The sequence below is a fragment of the Tursiops truncatus genome, chromosome 15 (genome assembly GCF_011762595.2).
Source record: "Tursiops truncatus isolate mTurTru1 chromosome 15, mTurTru1.mat.Y, whole genome shotgun sequence".
In the NCBI taxonomy this organism is placed as follows: domain Eukaryota; kingdom Metazoa; phylum Chordata; class Mammalia; order Artiodactyla; family Delphinidae; genus Tursiops; species Tursiops truncatus.
In genome coordinates this window covers 35803420-35822556 of record NC_047048.1, presented here as the reverse complement: position 1 = coordinate 35822556, position 19137 = coordinate 35803420, and the positions used below count along the sequence as shown (strand labels likewise).

At 52.0% G+C, this 19137-nt stretch overlaps 1 protein-coding gene across 11 annotated transcripts; it reads right to left on the bottom strand.

Annotated features, from left to right (window-relative positions):
* Nucleotides 1-433: 433 nt before the first annotated feature.
* SRRM2 (serine/arginine repetitive matrix 2) lies at nucleotides 434-18783 on the bottom strand. 11 transcript variants are annotated; one of them, XM_033839868.2, is made up of 15 exons: nucleotides 18650-18783; nucleotides 15137-15410; nucleotides 14135-14242; nucleotides 13795-13959; nucleotides 13541-13618; nucleotides 13037-13099; nucleotides 12921-12953; nucleotides 12652-12702; nucleotides 12396-12488; nucleotides 11538-11736; nucleotides 3558-10237; nucleotides 2529-2813; nucleotides 1343-1456; nucleotides 1093-1203; nucleotides 434-998 (listed from the first exon to the last, which is right to left on the bottom strand). In XM_033839868.2, exons 2-15 carry the CDS (start codon nucleotides 15376-15378, stop codon nucleotides 989-991), a joined length of 8232 nt encoding a protein of 2743 aa, XP_033695759.1. In that variant the 5' UTR covers nucleotides 15379-15410; nucleotides 18650-18783; the 3' UTR covers nucleotides 434-988. The 11 variants fall into 11 exon arrangements, 10 of the variants coding, with proteins under 10 accessions (XP_033695759.1, XP_033695758.1, XP_033695760.1 ...); XM_033839867.2 differs by having other exon boundaries at nucleotides 18590-18747; XM_033839869.2 differs by having other exon boundaries at nucleotides 1093-1200; nucleotides 18590-18747.
* Between the last annotated feature and the right edge of the window lie 354 nt (nucleotides 18784-19137).

Genomic DNA, 19137 nt, shown 5'->3' with positions numbered 1-19137 from the left:
TGACTCAGGCATCACCTCACTGGTGCTCCCTGCCTTGCCCCACCCTCAGCCTCTTCCAGGCCAGCCTGCTGTATCCCAAGCTCTCTGAGTCCAGCTACCAACCCCCAGCCCAGCCTACCCCTCAAAAGGCCATAATGGGGAGAGGAACCCAGGGCCCCCAGGCCAGCCTTCTGCTCAGCCTGGGGATAAAAGGTTTAGAGGCTTTTGTTTCTTCAGAGTGGCCAGCCCCCTCCTAGCATGAGCATGCTGGCTCCCAGCTGGAACGAGCGTGTTGGTTTGAGTGGGTTCTGTGGGGGATCCACAGCCTAGAGCCACCCCATAAGGCTCCTCCAAGGTATGCCCCTTGCAAGAGGGATGCAGCCACAGAATAAGGGCAGCTCCTCTCCTAACTAACTAACTCTCCCCACCCATAATAAACAATCTATAGACCCAATTCCTGCATTTCTCGTTTTTATTTGACAGAAAAAGTTGCTCTTGCTGTACAGATTTTAAAAAACCAAAATGCCTTTAAGAAACGTGAAGAAAAGTTGGGGGGGAGGGGGCCACAACCTCACTGGGAGGCCAAGAGGAGCCAACTAATCAACTGCCCCTTTTTTCCAGGTATACCTCACACAGGTCTGCAAGTACCAAACCATCATCCCCCCCAAGAACTCGGGGCTAAAAGGGGGACAGTGCCTCCCAGATCCTTTCTGAGTCAAGACCTGGGAGTCCCAAACTGTATCCTCCCCTCCCGCAACTCCCATTCTCATTCCCACCCACCCCAAACCCCCCAAAACATGTGAACCAGGAAAAACTCACAGAGATTAACATTTCACAGAACAAAGAAAAAAAAAAAGAGGGAGGGAAAGAAGGGAGCCCTCCCCCAGGATGCTGCCAGGGTTGGTGGGGAGGGCAGACAAAGACCTCCTCCCACGGCTCTGTTGGGGAGAAAGGGGGCACGTCCTGTGGCTCCAGAACTTGGGGTATGGTGGAATTCCCCAAAAAAGATTCACGGAGACCTGAAATGGAAGAGAATAATCAATGCAGAGGCCCCAGACAGCCCTGGAGCTCTCAGAAGTGAGCCCAGCCCTAGAGTGTGACAAAGACACATACCTGGAGGAACGGTGCCGCACGGAGCGAGGGCTGGGCGTTTCCCTCCTGCGCTTGTGGCCCGGGGAGTGGCTGTCCCCACGCTGGCTTCTCCGGGAACCCCGTTCACTGCTGCTACAATGAAGGACAGACATGAGACCACACACAGGACACCACCAACCCTTGGTACCTTGGAGCCTTAGAACTTATTTTGCAGAAATCAGTGGCAGCCAGACTGGGCTGCTGGCAGGACAGCACACACTGGCAACCCTACCTCTGCTGGTCCCGCGGTGAGGGCTGGGGTGAGGGGCGGCGGCGCTCCGCAGGCGAGTAGCTGAGGGACCGGGAGTCCCGGAGGGAGTCTATTGGCTTCCGGGGGCTGCGGGACCTGGGGATCAGAGTAGGCCCCCATAGTGCCACACTCTTTCAAACCCACAAGCCAGCACTCAGGACCACCCCCACCCCACCCCAGGTCCTGACCACCAAACCTCATACCACGCAGGGCCAACCTCAGACCCACCTTCATCCGCTCACTCACCCATCCGCCCGCACACCATCCACCGAGTACCCCAACAGGCGGGGCACGGGGTGCAGCGGGGGAGGCAAAGATAAAGACAGTCCCTGCCCTTGGAGGGGCTCAGTCTGATGGTGAAGGAAGGCCAAGGGAGGCTCGCTTGGCCCCACGTGTGGGAAGCAGCCCCGCAGGACCGATGTACAGGGGGTCTGGGGACCCAGGGGAGGGAGACATGGGGCAGGGCAGGGAAGGGGCAGGGTAGTCTTCTTGAAGGTGCTGTTTGAGCGGAGTCTTGCAGAACGAGGAGTTCACCAGGCGGACAAGGGAATTCCAGGCAGGAGGAACAGCATGTCCAAAGGCATGGGGTTCTCCTTAGACTGCAAGGCGCTGCTGAGTGTGGCTGGAGCACAGGGCATGTGTGGGGGCGGGCAGGAGAGGAGAACACAGGGCAGGCAAGGCCAGTTGGTGAAGAGCCTCACACGCCATTCCCGCAGAGGTGGGGCTTTATCCTGCAGGCCACAGGGCGTTCCGGAAGGATTTGTGAAGGGAGTAACCAGATGTGCGTTTTAGAAAGATCCCTCTGGCTACGTGTGGAAGAGAATGGCGTGGAGGCAGGGAGACAGGGAAGAGGCTGTGGATAGAGTCGGGAGAAGATGACGGTGGCCAGACCCTGGCAGTAGCAAAGGGGAGACTTAAAAGCTAGAATCCCTGGAACCTGGGACCAGGCTGCATGTCAGGGGCAGGGAGAGGAAGGAACCTAGGACTCCCCAATTCTGGCTTGAGCACCCACTTGGATGACAGCCCTCTGCCAGAACAGGGCACAACAGAGTAAGCAGGGAGAGGAGAGCCCCACTCCTACTGTACAAGCAGACACCACAGTCCAGCAGGGATCTCACAACCCAGGGTCACACCCCACCCCTTCCTTCTCAAGCAAGGCAGCACTCACCTCCGCTCGCCAGGGGGTGGCTTCTTGGGGCTTGCAGGTTTGGGCAAGGCCTGAGGGCCAGGCTTAGCAGGGGAGGGGGAGGAAGAAGTAGAGGAAGAAGAGGAAGATGAAGAAGAGGAGGAGGAGGAGGAGGAGGAGGAAGAGGAAGAAGAAGAGGACGATGAAGAGGAGGAGCTGCTGCTGGAACTGGAGCTGCTAGAACGCCTCTTCCGCTTGGCTGGGGTCGGTTCCTGAGGACGGCCCTCTCGAACAGCCTCCTTTGGGGCTGGGGCGGGGCTGGGGACCCTGTGGGAGAAGAGGGTGTCACAAGGAGACAAGCTGCCCCAGCCCCAACCCTACCTTCCTTGGCCTGGAGGAATGGCAGTGGGGGAGGGGTGCCTGAGAAAGGCCCGGAGCTCTCCAAACCGAGAGCCAGTGAGTGCATTCTCTGGAGAGCAGTGGCCCCAACTGACCCAACCTCTGCTAACACAAGCAACAGGCTGGGGCCCGCAGCAAAAGGGATCAAGGTTAAACCTCAAGAATGTCCCTGATGGAGGAATAAGGTCCCTGGGCTCAGGTGTGGAAGCCAGGCTGGGTGGTCTCCGTCCTCTCCGTCCTCAGAGAGGAGAGCCACAGCATGGGGAAGCCTCTGTGTGTGTGGGTTGGCTGGGGGAGGGGCCGTCCTGCCTGGAGGCAGGGAGAGGGATAGGATGACCTCTGAAGATCCTTCCAGCCCAGGGAGTTCCTCTTGAGGTCTAACTGCCATCCCTCCTGCTGTAAAATTAAGTCCATTTCCTCTAGTTCTGTCCTCTGTAGAGACGGAAAACTTATCATTATCCTCTAGAGAATTAACCTTCGGAGACTTTTACCTGTCCCATTCCTCCCCCCGTTAACCCCCACCCCGGCATTCTCTTCTACCCCCAGCTTAAGGATCATGGTCCCCATACCTCCTCAGAGAGCCAAGAACCTCTGGATAGGGCTTCTCCCTCCCCACCCCCACCAACCATCCCCAAAACCTTCCCCGTAGAAGAGTTCTAAAAGTCCTCTCACCTCTTCAGTACTACCTCAGGTTGAGTGGGAAGGCTAGAGCCCTCCGAGTCGCTAGAACTGGAGCCAGAGGAGGAGGAGGACGACGACGATGACGATGACGATGACGAGGAGGAGCTAGAGGAGGACGAGGAGGACGAACTCCGCCGCTCCTTTGCTGGCTGCAGGGCAGCCAAAGCAGAAGGCTGCTGGGCCTCCATAGAGGCAGTTGGTTCCCCACCCTCTGGGTGGAACACCCCAGGGACGGGGCCAGAGAGCATGCCATCGTGGTCACCAGCAGAGGATGTGGTCTTTGCCACCGTTCCAGAGGAAAGGGACTGAGACCCTGCTACAGGGGTGGTCTGGGCAAGCAAAGATCGGGACTGGTCAGAAAAAGCAGATGGCACAGGGGACCTAGGCCGATCCTGAGCTGGAGGAAGAACTGACTGTGAGGAAGCCTGTACCATTCTAGAGGCAGGAGAGGGAGCCCGCTCAGATGTCATTCTAGACTGGCTTGGGGCAGATGGTGGGGTTCTGGAGCCTGGGCCTCCTGGTGGGGTTCTGGACCTGGCTCGGTCAAGGAGTGGTGGTGAGGTTCTGCCACTAACGCGCTCATAGGCAGAGAGGGGAACCCTAGGGCTGGTGAGGTTTGCACCAGACAAGGCTGGAGCCATTCTAGCACTAGTGAGATTTGCAGGGGCCAAGGCTGGAGGGGTTCTTGAGCTGGCAATATTCACAGGAGCTGTGGCATGTGTAGATCTAGGACCCACCAGGTTTGCAGGGGCTGGAGCCTGCGGTGTTCTGGAGCTGGACGGATAGTTTGCAGCAGTTGGGGCTGTGCCAGAACCCGTGAGACTCAAAGCTGCCAAAGCAGCTGGGGTTCTGGCTCCTGCCAGGTTCACAGCTGGTGCTGTGGGGGTACGAGGGTCAGCAAGGTTCACGGCCGAAGGTGCCACTGCTGTTCTGGGGCTGGCCAAGTTCATGGCTGCTGCTGCAGCTGGCGTTCTTGAGTCAGCCAGGTTTACTGCTGTTGGGATGGCAGGTGCCCTGGCGCTGGCCAGGTTCATGGCTGCTGCAGAGGCTGCAGGAATCCTGCTGGCAAGGCTGGCAGCTGGGGCTGTTCTGAGACTCATGAGAGGCACTGGAGCTGGAACCTGGGACATTCTTGCAGCAAGGCCAGCTGCAGACATGGACGGAGGAGGCCGAGCGGTGCCAAGACTGATAGCCGTCAGGGCAAGTGCAATTCTAGACTGAGCATGGTTTTCTGGCACAGACGTTCTCGGGTGATCAGGAATTCGGGGACCTGGACCATCCATCATGGAACCACCAGCTTGCTGCAGGACAGACATGGGTGTTCTAGAGCTGCCAAGGGGCTCAAGCATTCCAGGTGATCTACAGCGGTCAAGAGGAGTTGGTGACATGCTAGGACGACTGAAGCAGCTCATTCTGGAGCTATTGAGCGCTACTGGAGGTGTCCGAGAACCAGAATGATTTCTTGTTGCTGGAGGAGTAGCAGAACGTGAACGATCAGAACTGCTTCCGGACGCAGAACGCCTGCGAATAGCTGGAGGAGATCTTGTTAAGGACCGTTTGCCCCGAGTTGTTCGTGGAGTACGGGACCTAGAACGGCGGCGAATAGCAAGTGGTGAGCGACTTCGAGAACGCTTACGTGCTAACAATGGGGTTCGAGACCTAGAGCGGCGCCGAAGAGCTAGAGGAGTTCGGGACCTAGATCGGCGGCGTGTCACTGGAGAGGTTCGAGAGCGAGACCTCCTTCGAGTTACCGGAGATGTGCGAGATCTTGACCTCCTTCGGGTGACCGGGGATGTTCTGGATCTTGATCTTCTGCGAGTGATAGGGGAGGTTCTGCTTCGAGATCGCCTTCTGGTTACTGGTGGGGTCCTAGATCTGGACCTTCTCCGAGTCACTGGTGGAGTCCTAGAACGGGAGCGTCGGCGAGTCGGTGTTCTGGACCTTGAACGACGGCGGGTTACTGGTGGTGTTCTGGACCTAGATCGCCTTCGACTCACTGGGGAAGCTCTTGATCGAGATCTTCGTCTAGTCACCGATGTCCTGGACCTTGATCGCCTCCGGCTGACTGGTGAAGTTCGAGACCTGGACCTCCGTCGGCTAACCAGGGGTGTTCTGGACCTAGATCGCCGGTGAGTGGCTGGAGAGGCCCGAGACCTGGAGCGTTTCCATGGGGCTGGTGATGTGCGTGAGCGGGAACGCTTCCGACTGGTTGGGGGTGTCCGAGAGCGGCCTCTTCGGCGTCTAGAGGAGGTTCTGGAACTCTCCTGCCGGGCAGGAGACCTTGAATGGTAACCGGAGCCTCCCCTGCGACGCCGAGTAACCCGAGACCTTGACCGGCTCCGCTGTCTTCTCCGAGAGGTCGACTGAGAAGATCCAGACCTATCTCGACGACGGGTTGTTCTGGTTTTCTCCCTCCTCGAGCGGGAACGGGACCTCTGCAGCCCACGAGGCTTTGGTGAAGGAGAACGACCTCTCCTTGAAGTTGTCTTAGCGCGTGGAGATGAAGCTGAACGCCGCCGGCGTGAGGATCTTGACTTTTCGGCTGGCTCTGGGGAAGACACTGAGGGACTTCTTCTGCGTCTTGGGGGAGTTCTAGAGCGGGTCTCTGGTGAGGATGATGCAGAACGGCTTCTACGGGAGAGCCTGGCCTTCCTAGTCAGCTCAGGAGATGATCGAGAGCTGCGACGGCGAGGGGGAGTACGAGACTTAGTCTTGGGCTCTGGTGATGACCTAGAACTTCTTCTAGTAGTTCTGGATTTGGGTGGGTGTTCTGGAGAGGACTCAGAACTGCTGCTTCCTTCAGGCGAAGGGCCTCTGCCTTTGCTTGATGAACCTGATCTACTTCGTCTTGGAAGGACCCGAGGGACAGGAGCCTTGGGTTCAGGAGAGGAATCAGAACCACTCTGTGCCCTGGGTACTGCTCTTGGCTTATCTTTAACTTCAGGGGATGAGCCAGACCTACTACGCCGAGGAGAAGGCCGGGATTTGCTGTCGACCTCTGGAGATGATCCAGAGTGACTCCTTTGTCTAAGTGGCATTCGTGTCTTAGCTTTAGAATCTGGAGAAGAGTCTGACTCACTTCTCTCCTGAGGCGATGAACTGGGTTTCCCATCAAGTTCTTGAGAAGATCCAGACCGACGTCTCTGCCCGAGAGGAGTACTAGTCACAGTCTTCTGTTCAACTGATGACTCTGACCCACTTCTTTCTCTCTGGGGGGTAAGACACTTATTGTTGAGCTCTGGGGATGATGGAGAATGACTCCTTGGCCTAGGAGTCTGAGGCAAAGCTTTTGCTTCTGGAGAGGAATCACATTCACTCCTTCCCCTGGATGGTGTTCTAGGTATATCTTTCATTCCAGGAGACGACCCAGATAGGCTGTGCCTTGAGGGAGTCCCAGACCCATCTCTGAGTCCTGGGGAAGACCCAGACCTGCTTCTCCTTGAGGGGGTTCTGGGTAAACCATCCTTCATTTCAGAAGATGCAGAACTACTTCTTTCCCTTGAGGGTGTTCTAGGTATAGCATCAAGTACTGGCGAAGAGACACTCTGATTTGAAGACATGCCTGCTTTTTCCACCGCATCTGGGGATAACTCAGAACTGCTGTGTCTGGAGGACCTTGTTGATTGTTCTTTCACATCTAGAGATGGATCTGTCTCCAGCTGATTAGGAAAAGGTCCATTCAAATCTTTAACCTCAGGAGAAAATCCAGTATTCATTTCTGCAAGAGAGCCAGAGTTTCTAAATTCTAAAGGTGATCCAAAGCTATTCTCTCTGGGAGGAGAGTCAGACAGTTCTTTATGTTCTGGAGAAAAGTGTGGCCCGCTCCAAGCTGAGGCCACTGCAGGGACTTCTTCCAAAGAAGCCTGTAACTGGCTTTGGTCAAGAGTCAAAGACATGGCAGATCTTTCTTCTATTTCAGGAGATGATTCAAAGTTACTTCCAGCCATTTCTTTAAGTTCTGGAGACAAATGGGGCAGGACCTGGTTTAAGGATTCTTCAGATTTCTCTACCACCTCCATTAATTCCTCATCTTGGCTTGGCTTAGTTAATGCACTACTTCGGTCTTTTGTATCTGGAGATGACTCAACACCACCTCTTTCCCTTGATGGAGTTCTAGGGGTGTCTCTGAGTACTGGTGAAGACTCAGGCCTATCCTGCACAGAAGGAGGACTCAATTTGTCTCTTGGTCTTGGAGATGATGCAGTAACATCCTCCTGAAGGAGTAAGCTCGTTTTTTCTTTTGATTCAGAAGGCTCCAATCTACTCTGCCCCAGAAGAGATTTAGAGTCCACTGCAGGATATAGGGAAGAGTCAGACTGGGACCCGCTCTGCTCAGGAGACATTCCAGATTTCAGCCTAGGACCTTCTGACAATTCACTTCTATCTTGTCTTGTTGGAGATCTGGGTGCCAGCTCAGTGATTGGAGATGAGGACCTGGACTGGCCACCCTTAGGAGGTGTCTGAGATTTGGTCTGCAGATATGGAGATTCAGAATGACTCTGTCTCATTTCTGGACTTGAAGTACCAGATGTGGAGTCTGGTGAAGCTGGAGATTGTCCTTTCTGTTGCAGAGCTGAGGGTGGTGTGCAGGACTTTACTCCTGGACACAGAGAGAAAGATCCAGAGCAACTCTGTGCTGATGTATCTTTAGACTTCTCTTGGGAACATGGTGACACTGATCCAGGAAGATTATGCCCTGGTGGAGTTTGGGGCTTTGCTTTGGGGCATGGCGAAGTAGACCCTGAGTGACTCTGTCTTGGTGGGGTTCCAGGTTTCACTTTGGTATCTGGAGAGGAGGATCTAGAATGGCTGTGTCTTTGCAACGATCTAGATTCTGTCTTGGAGCATGGAGACTCTGATCTGCTTTGCCTTGAAGGTGTTTTAGATGTCACTCTACTAGGACTTGGAGAAGAGAAGCCAGAATGGCTTTGGATTGGTGACGTTACTGCTTTCATTTTGGGTTGTGGAGATGATGACCCAGATCGGCTCCGTCTTGGAGGTGTGCTAGATTTCACTCTAGAAGGAGAAGACCCAGAGCAGCTATGTCTCGAAGGGGTCCTAGACTTCACCTCAGGGTCAGGTGATGATTCAGAACGGCTCTGTCTTTGTGGTGTTGCAGATTGTTCATTTACCTGGGGACTTGTTACAGACTCTTGCCTTGGCGTTCCAGATTTCACGTTAGGTTGAGGAGATGAACTGGAATGACTTTGTCTTGATGGCGTTTTAGATTTCTGATTAGGAGGCGGAGAAGAACCAGAGCGACTTCGCCTTAGTGGTGTTCTAGATTTAGCTTTAGGTTGGGATGATCCGGAGCGACTGCGCCTTGGTGGTGTCTGAGACTTTTGTTTAGGGCGTGGAGAGGACCCTGAAAGGCTTCGCCTCAAAGACAGGCGGGATTTTACTTTGGACCTTGGTGAAGAGAGAGACCTGCTCCGCCTCGAAGAAACTCGAGATTTCTTCATTTCTGGGCTTGAGTTGGACCTGCTCCTTCTCTGTGATGCTCTGGATTTGTTCTTCCGCTCTGATGAGGAGCCAGACCTGCCCCTTCTTTGTGGTGTTCTAGAGTGAGATCTTCCCCGTCTAACTAGACTTCTACTACGGGATCTTCCTCGTCTTGCTGGTGTCCTAGACTGAGATCTCCCTCTCCTGGTTGGTGTTCTAGAGCGTGACCGGCCACTTCGTCTAGCTGGGGTTCTGGAGCGTGACCGCCCACGCCTGGCTGGGGTTCTGGAGCGTGACCGCCCACGCCTGGCTGGGGTCCTAGAGCGTGACCTGCCACTTCTCCTGGCTACCGATCTACTACGAGACCTCCGTCGTACTGGTGATCGGGTCCTAGATCTGCGCCTAGCAGGTGTTCTAGACCGAGACCTGCCCCTCCGGGCTGGTGTTCTAGACCGAGACCTGCGCCTAGTGGGTGTTCTAGATCGTGACCTCCGCCTGGCAGGTGTCCTAGACCGAGATCTGCCCCTCCGGGTGGGTGTTCTAGAACGAGATCTGCCCCTAGTTGCAGGGGATCTAGAGTGTGACCTGCCTCGTCTTGCTGACCTAGACCTGCCTCTTCTCTGTGTATTTCTGCTCCTGGACCAGCCTGGTCGCTGAGGAGACCTAGAGCGGCCACGTCGCTGGGGGCTCCTAGATCGTCCCCACCTCTGTGCAGACCGGGACCTACGCCACTGAGGTGACCGGGACCGAGAATGACCTCTCTTGGTAGGGGTTCGAGACCGAGACCGCCCCCTCTTAGTGGTAGGACTACGGGACCTCCCCACTCTATGAGAAGGAGTATGAGAATGTGACTTATCCCGTTTTGTTCGGCCATGTGAGCGACTCTTGGATGCAGGAGAAGAAGAAATATCTCGGCGGGACCCAGGAGCTGGTGTAGGTTTAGGACTTTCAGGGGAAGAGCTGGCATGCCGAGAAACTTTGGTAGGTTGAGGAGAGGGCGGGCAGCTCTCTGAAGAAGATTGGGGAGGTTTCTCAGGAGACTTAGGTGGTGAATGGCCCTGGGCTGGAGAAGCCTCAGAAGGGGGATTCACTGGCTCCTGACTTAAGGGGGTTGTTGCAAGGGGTTGTGGGGAGCCGCCATATTGCTCAGCAAGGAGCAGAGTGGGAGCAGGTAGTTCTGGCCCTGTGCTGCTCCTTTCCGGAGAGGGGCTAGGTTGAACTGCAGATTTCTAAGAGTGGAAAAAAGAGTAAGGATACGGGTATGTAAGCACCAAAACTTCCTATCACCTGTAAGATCCCAACACCCTTTCCTATGAAACTTTTCCTCTATGCACCCCATTATACCAACTGGTCCTTTTCCTCACCACAGGCAGTCACATTCATTCAATAACAAGAGATCACTATAAAACACAGTGAGAAACGTACGAAAACAGAATCTACAATCTTGAGTCTTCTATCCAGAGAAAAAACATAATGCAAACTAATGTACTATATTTCACAACAGACAACCATTACAAAATGCTGAGTGCAAAAAAGAAGGTATTTTTAAATGGAAAGATAAAGCAGTTTCCCAAAATGACTGACTTCACTCTTAAAAAATATCTATATTAAAATAAAAGGAAAAAAAACAAAGATTTGAGTACGTGACTTATGTGAGTAAGAAAGACCAGAATGAAGTACAGGGAAATACAGAAAGAGACCAAGTTATAAAAGCTTTAAATATTAAAGTCAAGAGCAATAGGAAGTAAATTAAATTTCTGAGATGATCCAACTTGCAGTTTGGAAAACCAACTCTGGGTAACATGGAAAACAGACAGGAGAGCTACAAATTTAGCAAAAAGCAATTTAAATTATACTGTGACTGTTGAAGTAAGAAAACATGATTAGAACTTGAATTTTTTTTTTTTCCTTTGCGGTACACAGGCCTCTCACTGTTGTGGTCTCTCCTGTTGCGGAGCACAGGCTCCGGACGCACAGGCTCAGCGGCCATGGCTCACGAGCCTAGCCGCTCCGCAGCATGTGGGATCTTCCCGGACCGGGGCGCGAACCCATGTCCCTTGCATCGGCAGGCGGACTCTCAACTACTGCGCCACCAGGGAAGCCCTAGAGCTTGAATTTTAATAGCAAGTATAAAACAACAGGTACTGAATAGATCTTTCCAAAGTTGTGTTTTCAGACTGCAAGCAGCAACCCAGTGTGTTGCAAAGTTTTAATGAGCCACAACCAGCATTTAATGAAACTGATACTAGAGACACTATAAGTAGTAAAGTTAGGTGTAGTTCAAAAAATTTTTTTTGTTCCAGTTCTATCAACTTGTAAGTACAAAGAAGACAGTGATGTAAAACTAACACCCAGTAAAGTTTGAAAGCCACAATTCTAAAGGATTTGCAAATGAAAAAGAGAACTTTATGAATAACTGAGAGGAATGCAAAAAACAAAACCGGACCTTACTTCTCCCTTAACTTCACACACCTATCCTGAATCCACAGCCCTGCAAACCAAAGAATATCCATTAACTCAGGAACATACCTCCTTCTTGTCTTTATCTTTGTTTTCATAAGGGCTGCTAGGCTGCTTTGTAGAAGGCTCCGGGCTACTAGGCTGCCCTATGTTGGTGATACCTGGTTCCCTGGATGGTACATCTCCCTCCCCTCGACGCCCCGAAGCAGGGGAAGGACTTCGCCCAGTCAAGGTAGTTGTATGGGTTTTAGCTGCAGCACTTCGAGACCTGAGGGAGGTAATTGAGGATGGGAAAAGAGGAAGAAAATCAGTTCAGGGGAGAACAGAAAACCCCCTCCCCAGCTCCCATCCACCTTTCTTCAATATAACCCTCTTCCAAAGAACCTTCTCTTACTCACAGGATTCAAGTAACTCATATTGAAATTCAAGTCCAGTTCACTTTGCTCCTTCTCTTCTCAACATCAGTCCCCAAAAATGTTCTCCCTCTACCCCTTTATATTTACCTCCCCCAAACCTCCCAAAACCCTCCACCCAGTCCATTCCCTACCCGCTTCATTCACAACTCACCTCTGAGCCCACCTCCTTCAGGAAGCCTTCCCCGATTAAGGAAGCCAGGGTAAGGATTCCTTCCTCCCCCAGACACCACGAACAAACCACCACCCTCCCTATTCTGGCAGTCCATATATATCAGAACAAAACAAAATCACAAACAAAAGAAAACAAAAAACAAAAAACAAAAAAAAAAAGAGAAGGGGAAATGTATATGTCTGTCCATCCTGTTGCTTTAGCCTGTCAGCTCCTAGAGGGCAGGGACCGTGTCTTCCGAATGGTCTGTGCAGCGCCTAGCACACCGTGGGCGCTCAATAAATATTAAATTGATTAACCCACAAGTCCCTCTCCCTCCCTTCCTCCTGGACCACCCCTTACCGACTGCGGGAAGTATCTGAAGAGGAAGCAGAGTCTGCAGAAGTTGAACGGTGCACCCGTCGGCTCTTGGGGGCTGGTGTTGTACTTCGAGACCTGAAGGAAGACCACCACCACAGCTCAGGGTGCTGTCACACCTGCACTGGGTTCCCCTTATCCACCCTTCAACCTTTTACCAGTCAGGGACGTGACTGATTCTGCCCTATCCCCAGGTGGCACTCATCTACTCACTAAGCAAATTCCCCTCTAATTCACTCACCGCTTCCTCTTCTTGTCCTTAGATTTACGTTTGCTCTTTGGAGTAGGAGACCTGAGAAATAAGGCAAAATTATTTAAAATAAAAATCATTTTTAAAAAAAGAAATAAAATGAAAAGTAAAATGGAAAGAACTGAGTTACTGACAGTAGGAGATCAAGGAACTGAGCTTTACCCCAAGGAAAAAAAACCCTAAAGAGCCAGCAAGGCCATCAAGCAATGGCTCACTGCTCCATGTGCCACTATGTTCCCAATGCCACAAAGAGCTCTTACCTATGCTTCCTTTTCTTGGATTCAGATTCTGACCTGTTGGTAAAAAGTAAGTAAAATTATTATTTTTTACCTAGGCCTGGACTCACCAAACCTCTCCAATTGTTCCCAGCTCATACCTGTGCTTCTTCTTCTTAGAGCTCTTCTTCCTCTCTCGTCGAGGAGAGCTGCTCTCTGACCTGCTAAATGTGGGTTCAGAAACAGGTCATTCAGCCTGCCTCCTTCTCTGGCCCACCCACTTATAATCCATCCCCAAAAAAGCTTCTAAAGCACAGAACAACTCCAATAGCACCAATGTGCCGATCTAAGCCCAGAACTTATTTACTCTCCAAGAGGCGTAGGTACCTATTATATAGCAACAAACCCCAAAATGGAAAAAACAACATAACTCCAAAATGCTGCTGATCAGTTTTGCAGAGGTACAGAATCAACCCTTCCCCACTGAAGCAGCACACATTATTTCTTCTACCAGGTGAGACCTGAATGGTAACTCCCTCTTCCCTGACTTTTCTGACAACTCTCTCCTACTTCCTAGAAATAAGAATACTCTATTTCCAGAGAGAGAGAAAAAACATGACAGGTTTGGTCCTCTGGCTACTAGAATAGCTTTCCAACTAACTTACCGTCCTCTATCTTTCTTCTTTTTCTTCTTCTTTTGCTTTGGGGTTGGTGAGCGAGAACTGCTAGACTCCCGGACAAGGCTGAGGAAAGATGAAAAACGGCAGAGATGGGTGCTAAGACAAACTTTCTTAGACATTTCAACTTCAGAAAAACAAAATCTCAAGAATTTGAAAAGACATAGTCCACACACAAAAAATGGAGCAGAGTGCTTAGAATTAGGAAGAGAAACTGACACTGGCTTCTTGGTCTTGTGTACCTGTAAGGTTTGGGTGGCTCAGGAACTGGCTGTTTAGCTTCCCGAGCACGACGCTGAGGATCAAAGGAGCTGCCATCCACATAGGAATCACTGATGCCAAAGGCAGCTCGGAGTCTCTCGTTCTTCTTCTCATTCAATTCTGCCAACTGGTGAGTCTCAGTTACCCTAGAGGAGAAAAGGTCAAAGGTCTAAAGGAGATAGAGAACAAAATGCAGAGTCATATTCACACAAACAGCCATGAGAAAATGAAGACAAGAGCAGGGAGAAAGTCCAAACTAAACAGAGAGAACAACAAAAGCAGAATAAAGTCCAGAGAAAATCGAGAGAGGGAAACACTCACGCTGGCCTCTGCCCTGGGGTCTCCTCCTTGCCCCCAGGGTTCACATCCTTCTCCAGCAACATGAGTCGAAAGGTCGCCACTTTTTCCTGAATTTGCTGTTCCTCGTACCTGGAGAACAAAAGCCTTCAGGGTTAGAGGTTGACTAGACACTCTCCCCAGTCCCAGGTTTACAGTTCCCTCGTTCCCAGCAGGATCCCTTCCCTTTCCATGCACACATACAATTTTTCACTCACTGTCACCCAAAGGGCCCTTCTATTAAATCCTGCTCTTTTCCTGTCATCTTTCTTCCCTCCACTGACTACACCCTCTAGAACAGTGGATTTTAAACATGCTACACTCCAGGGGCCAAGAGAGGAAAGTTAAGCAGGCAGAGTTCCAGGTGTTCCTCCCCAAATCCAATCAACAAGAACAAGTCTTTCATTTCCTGGGATTCCAAAGGAACATGCATTATATGAAACGGGCGCCACTGCTTAAGTTTGAAAACCACTGCTCTAAAAGGTTTTCTACCTTAATAGGTTCCTTTTCCAAAATCTCAATTCCCTATCCAACCCATGATCCCTTTTATCCGGGTATTATTCCAATTCCTGTTTTCCTGCCTTTGCTACTGTCCAAGGCCTCAATCCTTAAATCCATTTATCTTCCTTTTCTCTACCAATGACAACACATATCAGCTTACCTAGCTAGCTCTTGTCTCTTCCCTGGTCTGCTTCCCCACCTCTCCCTTAAAGCACATATTTGCTTCTCAATGGCCCCCCTCTTTCCCCATGTGCCTCCATCTAAATACCTCATAAAAGGCTCCCTTTTATATCCCAGACACAGGTTCCTCATCTCTCACTTTGAACTGTCCCTTAACTCCTTTCAATCCGCTAGCTCCTTTACCTCCTCCCCTCCTACAAGTCCTCTCCAGGCCTCTTTCAACCAGCCCTAAGCTCCCTACATCCCACCTAACTCCCCCAGCTCTGCACTCACTCAGTGCTTGGCTCTCCCCCAGCCCTCCCTCACCCCTGCTCTTCCATCATCTCCTCCAGCTCGAGGCATCGCAGCTCCACGCGCCGCTTGCGCTCGTGGTCCAGGATGTCAGGATTAGGCCGCTTCACCAGGGCAGCCTCCAGGCGCCGCAGTTCCTCCTCTCCCTTGTAGTCAGGCCGCTCACCGCGGCGGCCCCGCACCAGGGACAGGTTGCGCTGGACGTAGCCGTTGGTGCCGCTGCCCCGGGGCGTCGGCAGCCCGATCCCGTTGTACATGGCCCCGTGCCCGGGGTGGGGCACCACCGCTCCTGAAGGGGAGCGGGGAGACACGGGTCAGGCCCCTGGCCCCAAACTAGCCACTTACCACCACCCAAATCCCTGCTCTTCTTCAACCCTACTTCAACATGTCTCTCCACACTAAACCTCCTTTAGCTGCATAATCCTCCTGGTCTCCTAAAAAAACCTGTTCTTCATCCTTCCAGCACTGCTTTCTTTCCACCAAATCATAGCCCAGCTCTTACAGCCTTTCCCCACAATGTGCAAGAGCCACTCTTGTTTTCACCTAGCTTTCCTGTTTCCACCCAAAACAAAGATCCCATTTCTCCCAAATTTCTCCACACACTCTCTTTATTCTCCTTTAGCCCCAATATACACAACTGGTATCTTCACCAACTACTCTAATTCCTAACCCTGGCAACTGACTGAGGCCTCCAAACAGGGCACAACAAACACCAAACGAAGATCTGTGGCACCCAAAGGCCTGCAGTCCAAGTCTAGACTCTTCAAGAACTGACCTAAGCATTTCAGGCTACCCTGAAGATAGCCAGAAATTATGAATACAATCTGACTGAACAGCCCCTAGATATCCAAAAGGTGGCCCAGGCTAAAGGCCAGCATGCACATCAGAAACACATGAACTTTGGATATGTAATCCTCTTATACTTCACCTCTTAAGTAAGGGGCCATTTCCAATCAACTATCCTGACTAATAACATATTCCTTCAATTTCCTTCCCAATAGGATTTCTCACATGGTTTGTGGCTCACCGAACTCTCACTAGCTCCTGTAAAATATTACATTTTCAACTCAATGCTCTAAATACACCAAACAAGCCTCCTCTGTTCCAACTGTCCCCATACCTTCTCTACATTCCTTCCCCTGCACTTACAAAACCCCCACTCTTCATACCTCACTTTCATTAACGTCAAACTGTCAACTTTCCCTAACAGTCCCGTTATCTCATTTCCTAGTTTTTCTCTTCCAGGCCGTCCTTAACCCTCTCATTATCACGTGCCTCCTACCAGGTTCTATCCTCTCAATCTGTCCCAACCCCAGCATGACTCTGAAGAGCCCTCTAACCCTAGTTTTACTGATTAGATTTCTTGGCTACGTACACTCTATTCCTTTCTCCAGCTACATGTACTCTGTTTTTTTCTCCAACTCATCCTGTCCGAGATAGTTTCACATGGGGAAATGTGTGAGGGAAAATGATCCCAGGAAAGAACCCAAGGAACAAAGTGGAGAGATTAGTGAAAGTAAAGGGGAAAAACATAGAACTGGATAAAAGAAAAGGCTTCATTTTAAAAATTCTGAAAGAAACATCATACAAATACCTGGAAGAATGTACTGAAGCCCCCCCCCCCACCCCATACAGGGAGATGCTGAATGAAAGGGAGCTAGGACAACTCTAGAACAGTTTGGAGCCCCTTACCCCCCAACTCTAAGGCTGGGTCCCTGCCCAATCCCAGTTGCAGACTCTAGAGATCTGAAAGCAAAACAAAACGAAATAACAATACTGGGTTAAAGGAGTGACAAATGATGCTAAATCTATGAAAGGCAAGTGGAACTGTGCAAAGAAATGAAAAATTTCTTTACAGCACAAGAAATTTTCCAACCCTCACTTTTATTTTCTCAAATTTTCTCCTCCCTATTCTAAAGCTAGGCCTTCTTTGGCTCTCTATACCCTACCCAGTTTCTGCTTCCCTTGCAGAACGCTTCTGACCTGCAATCAATTCTTCAGCTTAACCATTCACCCACACTTCCATACCACCTCACACAATAATCCTCCCACTCCCTGGAAAAGGATAACCAGCAGCTGCTAAGCAAAGGATATTAAATCACAACAGACTGGAGAACTTTTACGAAATGAGCCAAAAAAGAAAGAAAAACAAAACCCAAACAAACAGAAATACCACAGCATCTAAGACAGTGCTCAAAACACTAAAAGGATGGATGGACCAGAAAGTGTATTAACAACACAAACACAGATCACCAAAACCTAAATAAGGACACTTAAACTGGGGTCCAGGACTGTGGGTATGCAAAAATCACCCAAGCTAAAAGCTGACAGTAAAAGCTGCAAAAAAAAAAAAAAGGCGTTTTTTCTGTTGGAAAATTATCACGATGCCCAACTAACCAGGCAGAAGGGGGTCTTGAAATTCAGTATTATAGTATTCAAGAAAAAAAACGCACCAAAAAGGGAGGAGAGTGTGCAAGAAAATGGACAAAAGTAATAAGCACAACAAGCTCAGCACTGGGGCACTGTAGTAGCTGAGTAGACACTATGAAACCCCAGAAGCTAAAATACTAGCTCAGGAAGAGACCTAGACTCACACTCAAGAGGAAACACAACTCTTCAATTTTTGACCCAGAAGATATCTTAGAAAAGCGTCCGAATGAAAACCAAGGCCTAGAAAAGTTGTGTGCGAAATAGTGACAAAAGTCCAGCGTTTTCTCAAGGAAGGGCTGGCAGCCTCCTCCCCAGCCGTAACACAACTTTGGGGGAGACGATGAAAAAGTGCAAGAAAGAAAGGAGTATGTGATCTGCCTTTACATACCTAAACCAAATACGTAAATTTTTTTTAAAACGTTTAGAACCCTTCTCTTCCTAATACCTCATGACACACAGTAATGAATCCAAACTGCCTAACTCTCCCGGACATCTAGTTCAAGGCCTTCTCTGCACTGGCTGAGCGGCCAAGGCCTATTTTCAGCCTTGAGAAATGGGGGAGGGGGCTGCGCGGCGCCCCATAGTATGGGAGGCTTCGGGCCCGACCCCAGGCCCCCGGGAGGGACGGGTAGGCCGGACGCCGGAGAAGCGCGGGGGAAAGGAGCCGGCAGCGGGCCCCGGACGCCGCAGCCCCCTCCTCGCCGAGAAAATGTCGGCAAAGACAGCTGCAGGAGAGCCTCCTCGCCGCACGCGTCAGGGAGGCGAGAAGCCGAGTCGCGCGCTCCCCCCTCGAGAGCGCGCGCGAGCCCGAGTGCAGTCGGCGGCGCGCGCCGTTGCCATGGGGGAGGGAAGAATAAAAGCCCGCGCGCGACAGGAACCGCGAGAAGGGGGGAGGGGAGGCAGACCAGCAAGGACGTCCGCGCGCGAGCTAGGGGCGGCGAGCGCGCGTGCGCGCGGCGGCCTGAGCCGTTCTCCGCGCGCTTTGGCCTTGCGCCGGGGCCGCCGCCCCTCCCCCACCCGGCTCGCGCGCTCTCTCACCCGCCGCCGCCGCCTCCGCCCGCCGCCTCCGAGGGGGAGAGGTGCTGCCGCTGCCGCTACCGCTGCTCGAGCTCCTCAGTCCCTCGGGGCCTGGAGCCGCCGCCTTGCCTCGCCGGCCCGCCCGCCTCAGCCAACACCGCCGACTCCTCGCTTCCTCCGGGGCCGCAGCGGACTCCGACTGCGCCACTCGCACCCCGCCTGGGCCGCGCTGCACGTCAGCACGACCAATTATGTGCGTCAGCACGCAGCTGCGCGCGTCGCAGGGCCTGCCGGGAACCGTAGTACGCCCCCCGGCCTTGTGCGCAGGCGCCAAAACCGCACCGGGAAGTGTAGTTTCGTAAGGCCCGAAGGAGGTTCAACTCTGTCGTCGAAGAACTACGATTCCCGTCAGCCAGTTGCGAGGAATGCCTGGGGGGCGGACCGGAGCAAACAACGCATTCCAGAGACTTTCCACTAGGGGGCGAGAGGACACAGGGCCTAGCGACGCTAGCGCTCTCCTCGGCCTCCCGCCTTCCACCCAGGTCATCCTGGGAGTTGTAGTTCTAGCG

What these genes read in the sequence shown, in the direction of transcription:
- SRRM2 (XM_033839868.2), bottom strand. Translation starts at nt 15,378, where the DNA reads ATGTACAACGGGATCGGGCTGCCGACGCCCCGGGGCAGCGGCACCAAC. An exon ending in TCTAAGAAGAAGAAGCACAG is followed by an intron (nt 12,954 to 13,036) that starts GTATGAGCTGGG and finishes TTTTACCAACAG; the next exon opens with GTCAGAATCTGAATCCAAGA. An exon ending in AAGATAAAGACAAGAAGGAG is followed by an intron (nt 10,238 to 11,537) that starts GTATGTTCCTGA and finishes TTCCACTCTTAG; the next exon opens with AAATCTGCAGTTCAACCTAG.